The sequence below is a fragment of the Harpia harpyja genome, chromosome 15 (assembly GCF_026419915.1).
Source record: "Harpia harpyja isolate bHarHar1 chromosome 15, bHarHar1 primary haplotype, whole genome shotgun sequence".
In the NCBI taxonomy this organism is placed as follows: Eukaryota; Metazoa; Chordata; class Aves; order Accipitriformes; family Accipitridae; genus Harpia; species Harpia harpyja.
In genome coordinates this window covers 3979396-3994602 of record NC_068954.1, presented here as the reverse complement: position 1 = coordinate 3994602, position 15207 = coordinate 3979396, and the positions used below count along the sequence as shown (strand labels likewise).

Genomic DNA, 15207 nt, shown 5'->3' with positions numbered 1-15207 from the left:
CCTTTAAAGTGGTGTTTCTTCTCACCCAAGCCGTTCCCAGGAGGTACATAGTCCAGGCTGATGTGTTTCAAAACAGCAGTGGAAGCCACTTCCAGTTACACGTCCGTCTAACCCAAAGCATCCTCCTGAGCTAGAGCCAAGTGGGCTGGGGAAACCCACCCAGGCCATCTCCTTGGTGGCTCAAGCCTTTCCCAGCCCGTGGCAGGGATCACCGCTGCCTTTGGGCTGAAGGAGTAGTGCAGAGCCCAGACCCTGCAGTGGAGTTATTAGCTCAGGGCCACTCAAGCAGCTCCCTTCTCCTTTGAACCACCCCCACAGCTGCTAAAACACGAAGCTTTGCAAGTGCAGGGTGCCGTCTGCCAGAGGGCAGGGAGCTGCAATAGATGGCTTTCAGCTAGGGGCACATTAAAGTGGACAGAGCATCCCACCTCTGTTATTTAACACGAAAAGGGCTCGTTTCAAGCCTAGCAGCTTCCTTCAGCCCAGCAACAGAAATGTGAAGATTGCCTCTCCCTGTTTCCAGGCTGCAGGATGTCAACACCAGCCTGGGTTGAGGGCCAGAAGGTGGCCAGAGCTTTTTCCCTGGATAAGGAAGCATGTTCCTCTCCCGGCTGAAGCAGCATCCTTCCAGTGCGGAGCAGGCACTAGAGGCGATGGGGAAGAGGCTGCCAAGAAAGGGAGGCAAAACCCAGGTTTTGCTCAGCTCTGAGCTGGAAAAGTGTCTCAAATCTCAAGCAAGAAAAGAGGCAACTGGAGTTCCTATTTAAAAACCATCCTAACCAAAAAAAAAAAAAAAAAAAAATCAGGTAAACCATCCCAACAGGAAAGAAGGGGAAAAAAAAAAAAAAAAAAAAATTCAACCCCAAACAATAAGACTCCGGTTAGTGTTTGTAACCATCCAAAGCAGACGGCAAGGGGGGTGAGGAGCAGAGTCCGGCAATGCCGCACCATCGCCCCGGGGCTGCAGCTCACCGGCGTCCCGTCCTCGTCACCGTCCCAGGCCCCGTGGCACCCCGGTGCCTGGCCATCCCCACCGGCAGGGAACGAGGAGCCTCCTGCCTCCGCTGCCCGTCCACCGACCATCTCTTCCCCCCCGCCCACCCGCTTGCCCATCAGTTCTCGCCCGCCTGGACGTACTCCTCGGTGGCCTTGGAGATGGTGCTCAGGTACTGCCAGCTCAGGGCGGCCAGGAGCATGGCACACGACAGGTAGATGGGGGAATAGTGGTGGCGCGATGCCATGGGGCCGCCGGGCAAGCTCATGGTGCGGATGGAGGCGATGACCTGCTGCGTCTTGTTGGATGATGGGTCCGTGCTTGGGATCTTCTGGTAGATCTGGGGAAGGAGGAGGGAGGAGTTACGGTTCCCACCCAAGGCTGAGGAGGCAAACGGGACCACCGGGTGGAAGAGGAAGCCTTCGGGGGGCCCTGTGTCCTCAACAGCAACCTCAGCGGTGGTCTGCCATGGAGCGAGGACCAGCTGCGAGGGATGGCTGGATGAGGCCACGGTCCGTTTCCCTTGAGAAGTGTATAAAGCCAAGCAGCCTCTTGGGGGCACCCCATGATGGGAGATGGACCACACGGCCTCAGACACAACCCCTCAACCACCAGTGGCGTTGCTGGGACCAGCGGTTCTCGCCCAGCTATCCTCACTCACCGCCGGTGTGCTGCAGCCCACCCCAAACCAGTGAGGACACCCCAGTGTGACCAGCAGCCGGTGTGACTGCCAGGCAATGGCCACCTCCATTAGATAACCCCAGGGTCCTTGGGGTTTTCTCTTCACGGTCTGAAAACCCGATGGTCTTTGAGATACTTGTCCGCACGAGTCTTAGGGACACGTGCACAAGCAGAGACCCTGGGCTAAGGTGTCACTGTCCCTTGCCATGGGGCTGGCCAGCCTGCAAAGGGAGCTCTAATAACGCATGGTTTGGGGTCTCCCTGATGCAGAAGCAACATCTTTTTACTGAACAGCCCACGCTGGATTTGGTTTTTGGTTTTCTTGGGTGTTTTTTTTTTTTTTCCTCCCATGAATCCATCCACCAGTTGTTCCTCCACGTGAACTTTTAGCCTCCACAGTACCCTGAAGCCAGGGGTCCCGCTGCTTTAACAACATGCAAAGAGCTGCCCTCATTTACTGTTGGCCACGGAGCACAAGGAAACAACCACCACATCGTGCTGCCAGCTGCAACTACAGACACCGAGAAAAGGTGGCCGCTTGCTGGAGCAGCCCATGGGGAGATGAGGTACCCAGTTCAGAAGAAGTATGTTGTGGGAAAGGTCCTCTGTGCCTGCTCAGACCAAGGGAAGTCCTGTGCTGTGACAGCTGATTCCTCTGGTTCTCCACCAAAAGGACGGCAGGACCTCCGTCTCTGCCTCTCAACACAGGCACAGACCAAGGGCACGTTCAAGGGAGCACACCAAGCACCCAGTTGGGTCCAAGCCAAAACCACGTCAGGGTCACCGTGTCCTGGCACCACTGAAGTGACTTAGAGATGTAAGGAAAGGATTAACAGATTCACGTGTCTTCCCAATTCCACACCAGGAATGAGGACAGGACCAGCCAGAAATGACTCAAAGCAAACTGCTCGACTTACCTCTTCCACATACTGGTACATGATGGCTTTGACAGCTTGTATGTTTGTGGCATCCATCATTAGAGTGACAGCTTGTCCCTTCCGGATCTTCACGACGCCCCTGAACACCTGCTTGTTGTTATAGCAGGCAGCCAACGTGGCAATAGCCATCACCTAAGGAGAAACACAAAGAGCCCTTACCGCATTGTGAGGAGCTTGCCAAGGCGGTAACCTTGGCCCTAGTGAAATCGATGGCAAGACACTCCGGAGTGGAGCCACAATCTCACCGACAGCAGAAACGGTAGGTACCAGGAAAGAAGGAAGAGATAGAAGAGATGGAGAATAAAACAGGCTAATGCCGACACGATACATAACCTCCTTCACCTCCAACTTCTCATCAGCTGGGCTGCAGGCGATGAAGAACCACTTGAGAACATAACTCACCTGGGGGATAGCGCAGAAGTTGAAGACACTTTGGTTTTTCAGGCGGGATAAGTATGTGAGGACATCAGGGACATGGTGGAGGGCGTTGGTGATGAGCTCATTCAGACACTGGACAGCCATATCAATGTTTTCTGGTTTGGCAAGATCCGACAGCTTCTTTGCGTATCTGCTCCAAACCTAAATATTAAGATAAGGACTCACAAGTTGGAAGGTCATTCATGCCATAAGAGAGACTTCAATAACAGTCTGAGGTCTGGGAGAGCACCAAGAACCACCAGAGACCCATGAAAGCCTTGAAGGATTTGGGCTTACTAGGCTAAAAAAAAAGGGCGGGCAAGCTGTGGAGACATGACAGTGGCCTTTGCATATACAAAGGGATTGCAAAGAAGAAGGATGCAACTCAAATCCACATCTTCTCTAGGCAGGGCAAGGAAAAGACACCTCACACATCAGGCTGAGATCAAGAAATGCTCTACGAGACAGGTAAGCCACATGGAAAAGGGAGAGAAAAATTCTTGGAGGGCCTCAAAAAGAGCAGACAAGCATCTGTCAGGCACAAGCAGAGCTGATCCTGCCTTTGGGGACAGATTAGGTAACCTCTTGAGGTCTCACCCAGTCTTACCATCCCTCATTCCTAGAGCCAACATAACAGAGAGGGGAAAAAAGCTGCGCAACAAGTTCTCGGCGGTGTGGGGAGACATCACCTCGTCCCCACATCTCTACCCAGAAAGCTATAGATAGATAGGGAACTTCTCAGCCAGCTGTCATTAGAAGAACTGTTATTATCAAGAAGATGTACAACCAACAGTAGCAATCTTATGCAGCACAGCTTTACTGTAGGGTCTTAATAAAATTAAAGCAGACCGTCAGGTCTCTCCTGTTAACTTTGATTTAAAGGGACATGAGAGACAACACAATTTTAGCTGTGCAGCTTCTGCTACGCATCCTGTAATGCATTCCTGAGACAGGTGTCCTGGCAAGCATGGATGGTTGGCTCCATCCATTACAGGTCTTGGACAGAAGTATGAAAGACTGTCAAGGGACACCAACAAACAGTGGGAAAAACCCTGGCTTTGGGGGTTTCAAAGGAAATTCCAGCAGGAGCTCCCCCAAGGAGAGGATGCAACTCACTGTATCAGAGCAGCAACGACAGTACCTTCAGTCTTAGTGCATTTCCCAAAAGGCACAGCAGAAACGCTCACCCCAAAGCGGTGTTTCCCCTCACCTCTCTGGGCCAGAACTCCCTTCCCTCCAGCTGGTCCTCCAGATAGTCGCGGATGATGTTCGTTTTCTGCAGGAAGAGGCCCATGGAGTTGGCCAGCTCCGTGTCCTGCCCGACGATAGGGTCTTCTAGCTCTGATGCAGAGAAGAGACGGGAAAGTCCTATGCCCACCAGCCCAGCAACGTAGTGACAATACTGCGAGGCACCGAGAGGGGAAGGGGCAGAAAAAAAACAAGATAAAAGGAGCAATTACAAAGAGCTGCCTATTTGCCACATCGAGTTTTACAAAAGTGATGCTCAAGAGATAACTGACGGTACATTTTCTGCAAGTTCTCATGGCCCTCCCCGGGATGCCTCAGCTTTCCCTTGCCCAGCAAACACCAAGGATGTCCCACCAAGATGCCACGCTGCCTCTCCAGCAACTGAATGAACTGACCACAGGGGAACAGCCGACGTGATGGTTCACCCAAAACACGTGCTGGTGGGCAACACCGACAATCCACGCCATCTTCCTGTTACCCACAGGGCCAGCAGTCTCTCAAAGCCTTCCCAAGCCCACACAGCCTCCCTCAACCGGCTGAAGCCTCTCTTCCCTCAGGGATGCTCTGTCTCTTCTTTCCACAGAGACGAGGTGGACCCTACTCACGTTCAGTCCGCTCGTCTGTCCGGGCTGACTTACCTTATCCCACTCGTGCTGAGAGTCCACCTTCTTCTCCAAGAACTCCGCCATCCCGACACCCATCTTGTGGCAAATATCCGAAATCACATCCTGGTAGACCTTTGACAGCTTCCTGAACTCCATGGAGATCTGCAGCACAATCCACCACGAGGGGAAAAAAAAAAGACAGCGTCAGGAAAAAATAGCAAAGCTCAACATTTATCAAGAAATCAGAAAAAGACTGTTTACCAGGCTCTTATCCCACCCTGGCTGGAGGTCTAGGACAACTCCCACAACCAGAATTGTTTCAAGGCCCTTAAAGCACAGACTCAGCCTGTTCTCAGTCTAAACGGTATGGTCTCTGGCAGTAGATCAGACACAGCAATACTTTTGGGAAGGCTCCATAGCCTTGGACTGGTATCATCTGGGAGCTGCAGGACAAAACTAGCTACGCTTGGTGCACAGAGTTGGGTTTTTTTTTTAATTTGTGAGAGCACTCCATCATGCCAACCACAGGAAAAGACAGGGAGGTTTCTGGTCCTCTGTTCTCTTGAGCCCTCTCCAGTTCTGGCTCCGCAGGGCACGTTTTGCACAACTGGAAAGGCATCAAGCACCACAGAAAGTGTGAAACCCTTCCGCATGTCCAACAACATGATTCAGTGACTCAATCGCTCTCACACTGAAAAAAAATTGAAAAGTTCATCCTCCCCTTCCCAAACCTGTGGAGCATCACGTTTTATTGTGCTGAGCTTTACTGTCCATCAGTGGATAACTACAGCCAGCCCAGGGTGTGTTTCCGATAAGGACAGCGGTCCGAATGATTACAGCTCAGACACCACTGCAGATCCAGGCTTTCCTCCTGACTCTATCCACGGCTGCTGGAATGTCCTTGCCCTGTGTCTGTCTGTCTGTAAAATAAGCGTATCGACTCTGCTTCTGTCTCAATGGCTTCAATCCACTACACGGAGAAGCGTGACCTGCAAGCACACCTCTACCAAGCATTATTAAAATCATACCTGCACACGAACTCAGATTGCCCAAGTGAATAACACATACGCACCAAGAGAGAACAACGAAGTGCCATAAATACCTTCTCAAAAGCTTTTCTAAAGTACCAAAACATTGGCATACCTACCATATCTCTATCACTATGCCCATCAAGAATCCCCTGACACAGCGATCTCCTATAGCACACGCCCCTGCTATCCCAAGGCTGAGCATCAAAATTTACAATATCCCTCAGTTTTCCTAACAATTATCTCATTCCCACTGTTAGGAAAAGCCCGGTAAGGGTAGAATAAATTTAAAATGGTAAAAAGCTGAATAAAACAGAACTTCCTCTGGAAATGAAACGCTCCTCACTATAACCATTATATTTTTTTCTCAAACGGAGCTTAAAAAAAACCCTAAAAAATAAACTCAGCTGTTCTTGATCAACGTGAGCAAGGGCAGAACTGCAGCATCCACCAAGGACCGGTCCTTGAGCCCTCACTGAAACCAGATGTCTGTATCCCCACTCAGCAGAGCCCAGCCTGGCCCCTGAGGAGCTTCTGACCCCAAGCAATCCCCAGGCAGCGCTTGGGACGTATTGTTACTAACAGTGAAGGTGCTTTTTATCTTATATGAATGTCAAAGATTTGCAGACAGACTCCTGTAAGTCTAGAGCGGATCCTGCAGGACTGCTACAAACGCTGGTCCATCCATAAGCCAAATGCCAGACAAGCTTTCCTCCTCTCCCTATCTGTTAGGGATCACAGGACACCCAATCCAGGCAACGCACAGCGTTGGGCAACAAATGCGAACCCCTCTCCACGAGGCGACGGTCGTTTACTCTTCCAACAGGGGAGGCAAAAAGCTGCTTTTTAGAGCTGGCACTTTTCCACAGCCAGATTACCTCTGGCTCATAGAGAGAGTTGCACAATGTTTGGGTTTCTCACTCCAGCTCTGCATCCAGCCCCACGTGCAGGTGATGCAGCTCTTTGGAAGAGCTACGGGCTCACCAGGGGCTGAACGAGCTCAGGCGTAACGTGGAGAGACAACCGCGCACACAAAGGTGACACGAGGCAGCTGAAGCAAGGAGGTGGACGTCTTACCGTTGGGAAGTCCTCGAGCACCTGCCGGTCCTTCTCCTTGCTCTCCATGTATTTCCACTCTGGTTGATAGAGATAAGAGTGAAACTCGTGCAGCATCGGAACCTTTACATCTAAGCTGATGGTCATGTCATCCTCTATAGTGTCCAGGGCACGAAGAACTAGGTAGAATATACAGACGGCATGTCTGGGAGGGGGAGAAAACACAATCATCCCTTACTTGGGATTGCCTATTAGGCAGGACGAACAGCTTAGATTAACCACAAAGCCTTTGGCAGAGGTGCTTCCAGCTCAACACGACACGCACTGGCACCACCAGGTCGTCGATGCCTTGGATGACACAAGCACGCTTTCACGTTTCAAGCAATACACTACTTCAGCCACCGAGTAGAGAGGAAAGCCGCAATGTGAAAAACTTCCCAGCCCCCACCATTGTATCCCAGTGTCTCCTACAGTTTGGAAACCAGCTTTGGTCAAAGGATGCCCGCGTCCAATCCCTCTTCCGTCAAATCCTAGAATGGTTTGGGTTGGAAGGGACCTCTCAAGGTCATCTAGCCCAACCCCGTGCAATGAGCAGGGACATCTTCAACTAGATCAGGTTGCTCAGCCCTCATCTAGGGACAGTGGCTGCCCCTTGCAGTGCAGGAACGTAAAACGCACGCGTTAGAAACGTGCTGCTCAAATCCCGGGGTCGCAGGAGCAGGTTAGGGAAGGAAAGCACCAACAGCAGCGCTTCCCACCCTCCTCGCACCTCCGCTCTGAGCAACAGACGTGCCTCCGCGCAACCTCCCCACGGGCCGACTGCTGCGAAAGCTGCAGCCTGCCTGAGCTGGGTTAGGAAAACCAGGTTTCTCCCTTCATGCAGAGAGCTACAGCATGGCTTTTGGCTTTCTAAGATGCGTATCGGGGAAGGGACAGGCCTGGAAGGTCTCCCTGGGCAGGGTAGGGCACTGCCAGATCCAACCCTGCAAGCAAGATCCAACCCTGCAAGCAAGGCCAGCGCTCGCTAGGACCCAGAGGACAGAGCCTGAGGTCAGCTTATTGGAAAAAGCAAATGCAAAATAAGGAAGGGGAAAAAAAGCGGGTGTACTTTTCCTATCACTTCCCCTTCTCTGCACCCAGCATGCTTTTATCCTGTTTGGGGGGGGAACAAGGGGGTCCCTTACTGTACAACAGGAATGTCAGGACTGGCAGATAGAGCCAAAACACCCTGTATTTTTAAATCTCCATGCACAAGATGCTGGAGCCAGCCCACATGTCCAAGCACCCCAGCGGAAAGCTGCTGGTCCCCATTGCCCCCACCTTCCACACGCGAGCTCCCCATTTCTGCAGCTGAAGCAAAAAAAAAAAAAAAAAGTCCTGATGGCAAGAAATACCAGCTCCAAATCCAGGATTTATATAAAATAATCCCCTAGCTCTAAATGAGCAGAGTGATACGTCAAGGAGATGATGCGTTTATTAATTGTTTGACAAATGGAAACTAGCTTGGACTGCTTAAGCGCTAATTACTAGACAAAAGCATTGCTCTCCTGGGATGACAACGTGCAAGCAGTGGTTAAGCAGCCAGGGAAAACTGACGGGCTTCTAAAGCCAAAACTGTTAAATTTGGCATTTTTTCCTTAATCGAATGGTATTTAATACCTCTGTCACACCACACATCCGAGTGCTCAGAGCAGCTCTCTGATGCCCTCCCGTTCCTTTGCATGACTGAGTTATTCCATTTCAACCAGGGTGCAAACGTTCATCCAACACAATGCAAGTGCCCAGGTCTCTTACCCCGCTTCAGCAGCAACTTCCACTGGCAGCAACCAAGAAAGGCAGAGCAGACCCTGAAATGCCATCCCAGAAGCACCTATCACACTGACACCGTGCCAAGGAAAGAGCTAGTAATAACTCCAGAGCCCAGCATAGTTCAAATAGTTATTTAACCCCACTTCTGCATCCAAACCTTAACTGCACCCCTAGCTTCCATCGTATACTGGTTTTAGCTCTGTGGCAATTTGGGCAAATCAAAGGGAGAAATTTTTTACGATGAGGATGGTGAAACACTGGAATGGGTTGCCCAGAGAGGCGGTCGCTGCCCCATCCCCGAAAACATTCAGGGTCAGGTTGGACGGGGCTCTGAGCAACCTCATCTAGTTGAAGATGTCCCTGCTCGTTGCAGTGGGGTTGGACTAGATGACCTTTAAAGGTCCCTCCCAACCCAAACCATTCTGTGAAATAGAAGACCATAAAAACAACTACGCAGTGAGCGTGGTCTGCCTGCAGCCCCCCATTTCTCTGCAGGGTTCCCAGGCACCACGGTCCTAGCTGGGCTCCAACCTGAGATCCACAGGGATGACAGGAGCCAAGCAAAGCCCGCACAGTCTTCACCAGAAAACGTGCGTGACAGTGCTGGGAAGAGGACGCTCCGGCATTACCTCCCCTTCGCACAACTGGAAGCGCCTGCTTCCAAAGAGCAAACCCGGTTTCATCTCCGGGCTCAAGCTCCAGCTCTGTCCTAGGCGCAGCTCCCCCCTTCCCAGGCGAGGAGGTCTCTTTTTCTCCTTTCTCCTCGCCACCACATTCACCCTCTGCCAGCACAAGGCTGGTCCTCTCCAGAAAGCAGCTAAACCTGCAGGAATTGATCCTGAAGGGTCCCAGGGACAGGCAGGACCGCGAGGCCAGCAGCAGGGGAAGGCAGGAGCATCCCTCTCCTCCTCTCCACCCCAGGAGAGGAGCTGTGACGTTGGCTTGTAACTCCTCTCCACCACCACGAGTTATGATGTTGGTTCAGCTGCCAATGAAGCTGCAGTTTTGAGCTTCCCACCTTCTGAGAAAAAGCTTCTCTAACCGTGGAGCAACAGGCTGGACAGGGCCCTGGCCAGCAAAACACATGGTTTAGGGGCCAAAAAAAATAAGCAAGAAGAAAGCAAACATTTTACCTCAACTCTGTGTGCGCTAGCCTGGGGAGCATCGCTCCGAGCAATCATCCAGAAACTCTCCATTTTCCAGCAGTCCTTGGGGGACGCATGGAAACTCTCCTGGGAGCGGGGTTGCGAACCAGGGAGCAAGAGCTTCACGCTTCCCCAGCCTTCAAACAAGGAGATTTCACTCCAAAGAAGCTGCAAACAAAATTGTGGCAGGGGAGGGGAGCGGGCTGGGGTGTAGGACACCGCGCTGGGGAGCAGACCCCGGGCAGTGCTGCGCTTCTCAGCATGACGTGATTGTTCTAACGTTTGAATCCTACACCACCAGCTCCTTCAACCAGCAAGCACAGAGGCAAATATTAAGCAGCCTGTAACCACAGGGGTTCCGTTTAACCCCCTAATGGGGTTAACATCAAAGAAAACACTTCTTTGACGCGATCCGGCAAAATTAATTCCTTCGGTAAGCTTGCTGCTCTGCCCATTTCTATATTCTGCCTGTTTTGCATTTCCCTCTTTTGTCCCTAAACTCTTCAGTGAAGCTACTGGGCTTTGAAAATTAATTTCTTCTAATCCACTACAGAGCCAGCTGTAGTTCAGCAGCAATCCCCACACAGCTGTAGGTTGCAAAGATCCAGCAATAGCATTTTTAGGATGCCAGGCAGAAGTTTCTGTGCCCTGAGGGTAGGGAGCCTTCCTGATCCGGGCAAGTGGCAATGTAAGGATTAAAGAACAGAAAAGACAGACAAGACAGATAACTGCAGGAAGATCAAGGCAAGCACACTGCATACTGACACTGCTAACAAGTTTCAAGGTGTTTTATTGATTGGCTTTTTTTTTTTTTTTTTCTTAATTTCTACATTAGCTAATATACTAAGCATGGAGAAAAAAAGTTTAATTCTTGGCCCCACTCATACCTTTCCATGCAACCCCGGCCAAACCGCTGAATTTCTTTGCCCTTCCTGTGAAACAGGCTGCAGACAACCATTTCATAAATGCTGGGTGACAGCTATGGGGCACCGTCCAAAATGCCAAACCAGGGCTCAGAAACCCAACAGATAACCCAGTGCTCAGGCTGCCGCCTGCAACTGCTCGGCGGAGTCGCAACCGCAGCAGCATTAGACACGTCTGGTGCAACTTATGGAAACCTCTAATTTTGATAATTAACCCAGCTTGGGATTAACTGGAGAGAGATCTACATACTGAAATCAGTAATTACTGTATGAATATAAGGAATTATATAGAGCATATATATACGTACAAGGCCCCAGACCAGCGGAGCTTTGCATCCTCTGTTACTATTACCATCTGAAGCTTTCCTGCACGGGTCAGCAACATTTGCACAGCAAAAAACGAGAGCGCAGCGAGCCCCCTCTGATGATCGCGTAGGTTTTGAGGCAGCTGCTTCCAAAAGCACCTTCCAGGCAGCGTCCAGACCCTCGGTCAGCCCCCGGTTTTTGCTCACCTCCTCCCACCGGTGGGGCCACGTCTCTCCAAGCCAGCCTGAAGGCCAGCGCCAGCCTTGGCGCTGCCAGGACACATTCCCAGGGTGTCACAAACAGCACACGGCCAGGCGTCGCGTTTAACTGTCTGCTGGCCGAGAAGCTGTAGCGTTCGTCCCAGCAACCCAGCTCCGGGGTGGGGGGACGGACACATGCGTTACAGCCAGCCATCTCGGACGTGAAAAACCCCACGTCCAGCTGCAGGAGGTGGGGCTGCACGGAGCATCTCCCCGCCAGCTCAGCCCGGTATCCTGGTGATCTGCTGCACTGGGGGTGGAAGAGGGAGCACCTCCCAGCAGCTATGGCGTATGGGGCCATTGCACCCACCACCTCCCGGGGAGCACTGTTTTTGGGGGGCATTGCACCCATCATGTCCCAGGGAGCACTGGTTTTGGGGGGCATTGCACCCATCATGTCCCAGGGAGCCCTGGTCTCGGGGGGGGGGGGGCATTGCACCCACCACCTCCTGGGGAGCCTCAGCCTTGGGGGCCCATTGCACCCACCATGTCCTGGGGAGCCCTGGTCTCAGGGGGGCATTGCACCCACTGCGTCCCAGGGAGTGCCAGTCTCGGGGGGGCCCATTGCACCCACCAAGTCCTAGGGAGCCCTGGTCTCGGGGGGGGCCCATTGCACCCACTGTGCCCCAGGGAGCCCTAGTCTTGGGGGGACGACGACATTGCATCCACCGTGTCCCAGGGAGCCCTGGTCTTGGGGGGGGGCATCGCACCCACTGTGTCCCGGGGAACCCCGGCCTCAGGGGTCCCATTGCACCCACCATATCCTAGGGACCCCTGGTCTTGGGGGGGCGGGGGGGGGGGGCATTGCACCCACCACCTCCTGGGGACCCCTGCTCTCGGGGGTCCCATCGCACCCACCGTGTCCTGAGAAGCCCCGGCCTTGGGGGGCCCACTGCACCCCCCACCCCGGTGCGTGTGTGTGTCCCCCCCCCCGTCCCCCAGCTCCGGGCTCACCGCAGCTCTCCGTCCAGGGCCTGGATAACGGCGGCGAAGCTGCGGCTGGTCTGGTTGAGGTAGCGGTAGCAGGTACGGAGACCGCGTCCCAGCGAATCCTGCGGGCAGAGCGGGGTACACCGGGGGGGCGGCTGGAGGCGGGGGGCGACCACCGGTACCGGTACCGGCAGAGCGGGGGTACCGCTCTGCTGCACCCTCCGCCCGCTCCCCCGCAGCCTCCCCAGCGCCCGGGGGGGACCCCGCGGTGGGGAGAGAGCCAGAGTCCGCTTGAAGAGGGACACGGCTTTGGTGCTGGCCGCCATGGGGAGGCGGCGGCGGCGGCGGGGGGGGGGGGGCTGCGGTCCGCTCCGCCTTCCCCCCCCCCCCCCAAGGCTTCCCCGGTCCGCCCCCTTAACCCGCTCGGTGCCCAGCGATACCCGCAACCGGGGCCCTCGCACGGCAAGCACCGGGAGCCGGGGCAACGCACGGAAAGCTTGAAACCGGTGCGAAGCACCGGAGCCCGTGCGATAAACCGGAGCCGCGTTAATGGCCGGGATGCGCGAAGGCGGTGCAAAAGCATCGGGGCCCCTGCATCCTCTCGGAGCCCGGTAGCAGTGCGGGCAGGGTACCGGCCCCCGGGGCCAACGCACGGAAAGCCAGAAACCGGGGCAACGAAGCACCGAAACCGTGCGGGGCGGACAAAGCCCAGCCGGTGCTGCGGACGGCGGCCCTGCAACCCTCGCCCGTGGCAACGCCGCGGTCGCGCAGGGAGATGGCAGCCCCCTCCTCCTCCTCCCGGCCCCCACGCCGCCGCGACAGCGCACACCCCCCCACCCCCCCCCGGGCTCCGGTGCACCGGTCGATGGAAGGAAAGATCCGAAGCGCATCCCGTCGCGCTCACCGGGTCGATCCGCGGCATGACGGCCCGGTAGCCGCCCATCTTGAACCGCAGCAGGTTGTAGATGTCCTCGGGGTGGCCCAGCCATTTCTTCAGCAGCTCCATGGGGGACGCGCTCATCCCCCCGCCGCCGCCGCCGCCGCAACCCCCCCCCCCCCTTCCCCGCCGCCCGGTGCTTAACCGGAGGCGGGCGGGGCCGCCTTTGCCCCGCCCCCCTCCGCCAATCAACCCGCTCCTTCCCATGGCTCGGTGGGCCGGCGGGGCGCTTATTGGCGGAGGCGCGCTCGCACCAGGGGAGAGCCAGCCAATAGGAAAGCGGCGGGGGCTGGTGTGACGGCCGCCGGCCGGCCGCTGAGTGGGTAGGCGGCGCACCTCGCCACACGCGGGGCGCTCGGCGCAGCGGGCGGGCGGCCCACGCAGCCCGGCCCCGCCGCTCCTTCCCGGTGGTACCCCCGCTCGGACCCCCGGGGAGGGCACAGCACCCTCCCTCCCGAGCCCCACAGCCCCTCTTCCCGCCCCACAGCCCCTTTTTTTCCCCGCCCCACAGCCCCTTTTTTTTCCCGCCCCACAGCCCCTTTTTTTTCCCGCCCTACTTACCTCAGGCAGCCCTCGGGCCCTCCCCGCTTCAGGCCGTGAGGCGGGCTTTTATTTTTAAGTCACCTTCTGGCTTTTTTTCTTTTTTTTTTTTTTTTTTTTTTTTCCTCCGGAGTCTCCCTCCGCTCCGCAGGGTCATCCCGGCCTGCCGGGAGCCGGGATGCGAGGCCTCACGCCAGACCGCTGCTCGCTCTCCGCTTTTGGCTCAGCCGTCTCTCCCCTACACCATCCTCCAAGGCGCGAGGTTCGGCTTTTGGGGCTCTTTTTGCGTGGGTTGTTTTCCTTGTTTCGCGAAGGCCACTGGAAATGCCATGCCTCGTTGCCAGGCCTTTGCTAACAACCCTGCAGGACGCGCTCAGGACTGACATTAACCAATTTCCCCGGCACCATAACCCCATTAATAGGATTATTCAGCAATCCCGTAACCTGCAACCACTCAAGGGCGTTGCAGCTCACAGGGAAGAGGCTGTGCAATTCTTGTATGGGAAGCAGCCTACCACTGGGGTGTTTAACTGCAGCGTTCCCTCTTGATTTGCAATCCACCTTCAAATCTGGTTCCCAAGAAAAGTTTTCCTGCTGAGCCACTCTTACACAGCTGAGGGAAGCTGATGGTACCATCCTCTAAAAGGCAGCACCAAACACTGGAGTTTCCCTGTACGCCCCGGTTTTTAACCAAGAAACCACCAGAAAAGACACACTGGTATTAAGATGAACATCACCAGTTCTAACTCCAGCTTTTATTTTTCACTCAAGTCAACAAATCTATTGTTAAAGTAAACCCAGATGAGGGAGAGAGGACAGCAACAGCTTCTGCCTACCACATAGAGGCACACAGCTCAACAAAGGAGGGACCACATCATCTGTATTTCCAAACCTTTCTGCTTTCAAGTTACCTTGGAGATCATGAGTTTTACGCAAACCCTGTCACAAAAATAGTATTTTTAAAATTTTTTTTTATCTTTACAGTCAGATCTGGAATTGGCAGTTTGCCACAAAACTGAAACCTGTGGGGGCAGACACCACACCAGGCAGGCAGAGATGAGCTCCAAGCACAGCTGAGGTTTATTTTCACCCCTCAGAAAGAGGCAGCTGTTCCTGTAAGAGCTGACAGAGGGAACAGCCACTCACTTTTAACCACACCTAATCACAGCCCAGCACACAGGTAGTCAGCTACAAACAGAGGCAGGATTATCTCATACTGAATTAATCAAGCTCTTTAGGCAGAGGGATACACTCCTTTCTGCTAACTCCACCATAAGCCATTGCACCTGTACCAGAGTCAAGGGACAGGGTCACTTCAGACCACAGTAACCACCCACGCAACACCCCATGCTTTCCATTCACTGTAGTCTGAACAGGGGGACCAAGACAC

At 54.3% G+C, this 15207-nt stretch overlaps 1 protein-coding gene across 3 annotated transcripts; it reads right to left on the bottom strand.

The window, feature by feature from the left end:
- Positions 1-264: 264 nt before the first annotated feature.
- On the bottom strand, positions 265-13416 carry FDFT1 (farnesyl-diphosphate farnesyltransferase 1). 3 transcript variants are annotated; one of them, XM_052809345.1, is made up of 9 exons: positions 13245-13416; positions 12365-12462; positions 6989-7172; positions 4917-5045; positions 4241-4432; positions 3016-3192; positions 2593-2745; positions 1134-1334; positions 265-665 (listed from the first exon to the last, which is right to left on the bottom strand). In XM_052809345.1, the coding sequence occupies exons 1-9, from the start codon at positions 13359-13361 to the stop codon at positions 645-647; spliced, it is 1272 nt and encodes a 423-aa protein (XP_052665305.1). In that variant the 5' UTR covers positions 13362-13416; the 3' UTR covers positions 265-644. The 3 variants fall into 3 exon arrangements, with proteins under 3 accessions (XP_052665305.1, XP_052665304.1, XP_052665306.1); XM_052809344.1 differs by lacking the exon at positions 265-665 and having other exon boundaries at positions 866-1334; XM_052809346.1 differs by lacking the exons at positions 265-665; positions 12365-12462; positions 13245-13416 and adding an exon at positions 9450-9603 and having other exon boundaries at positions 866-1334.
- Between the last annotated feature and the right edge of the window lie 1791 nt (positions 13417-15207).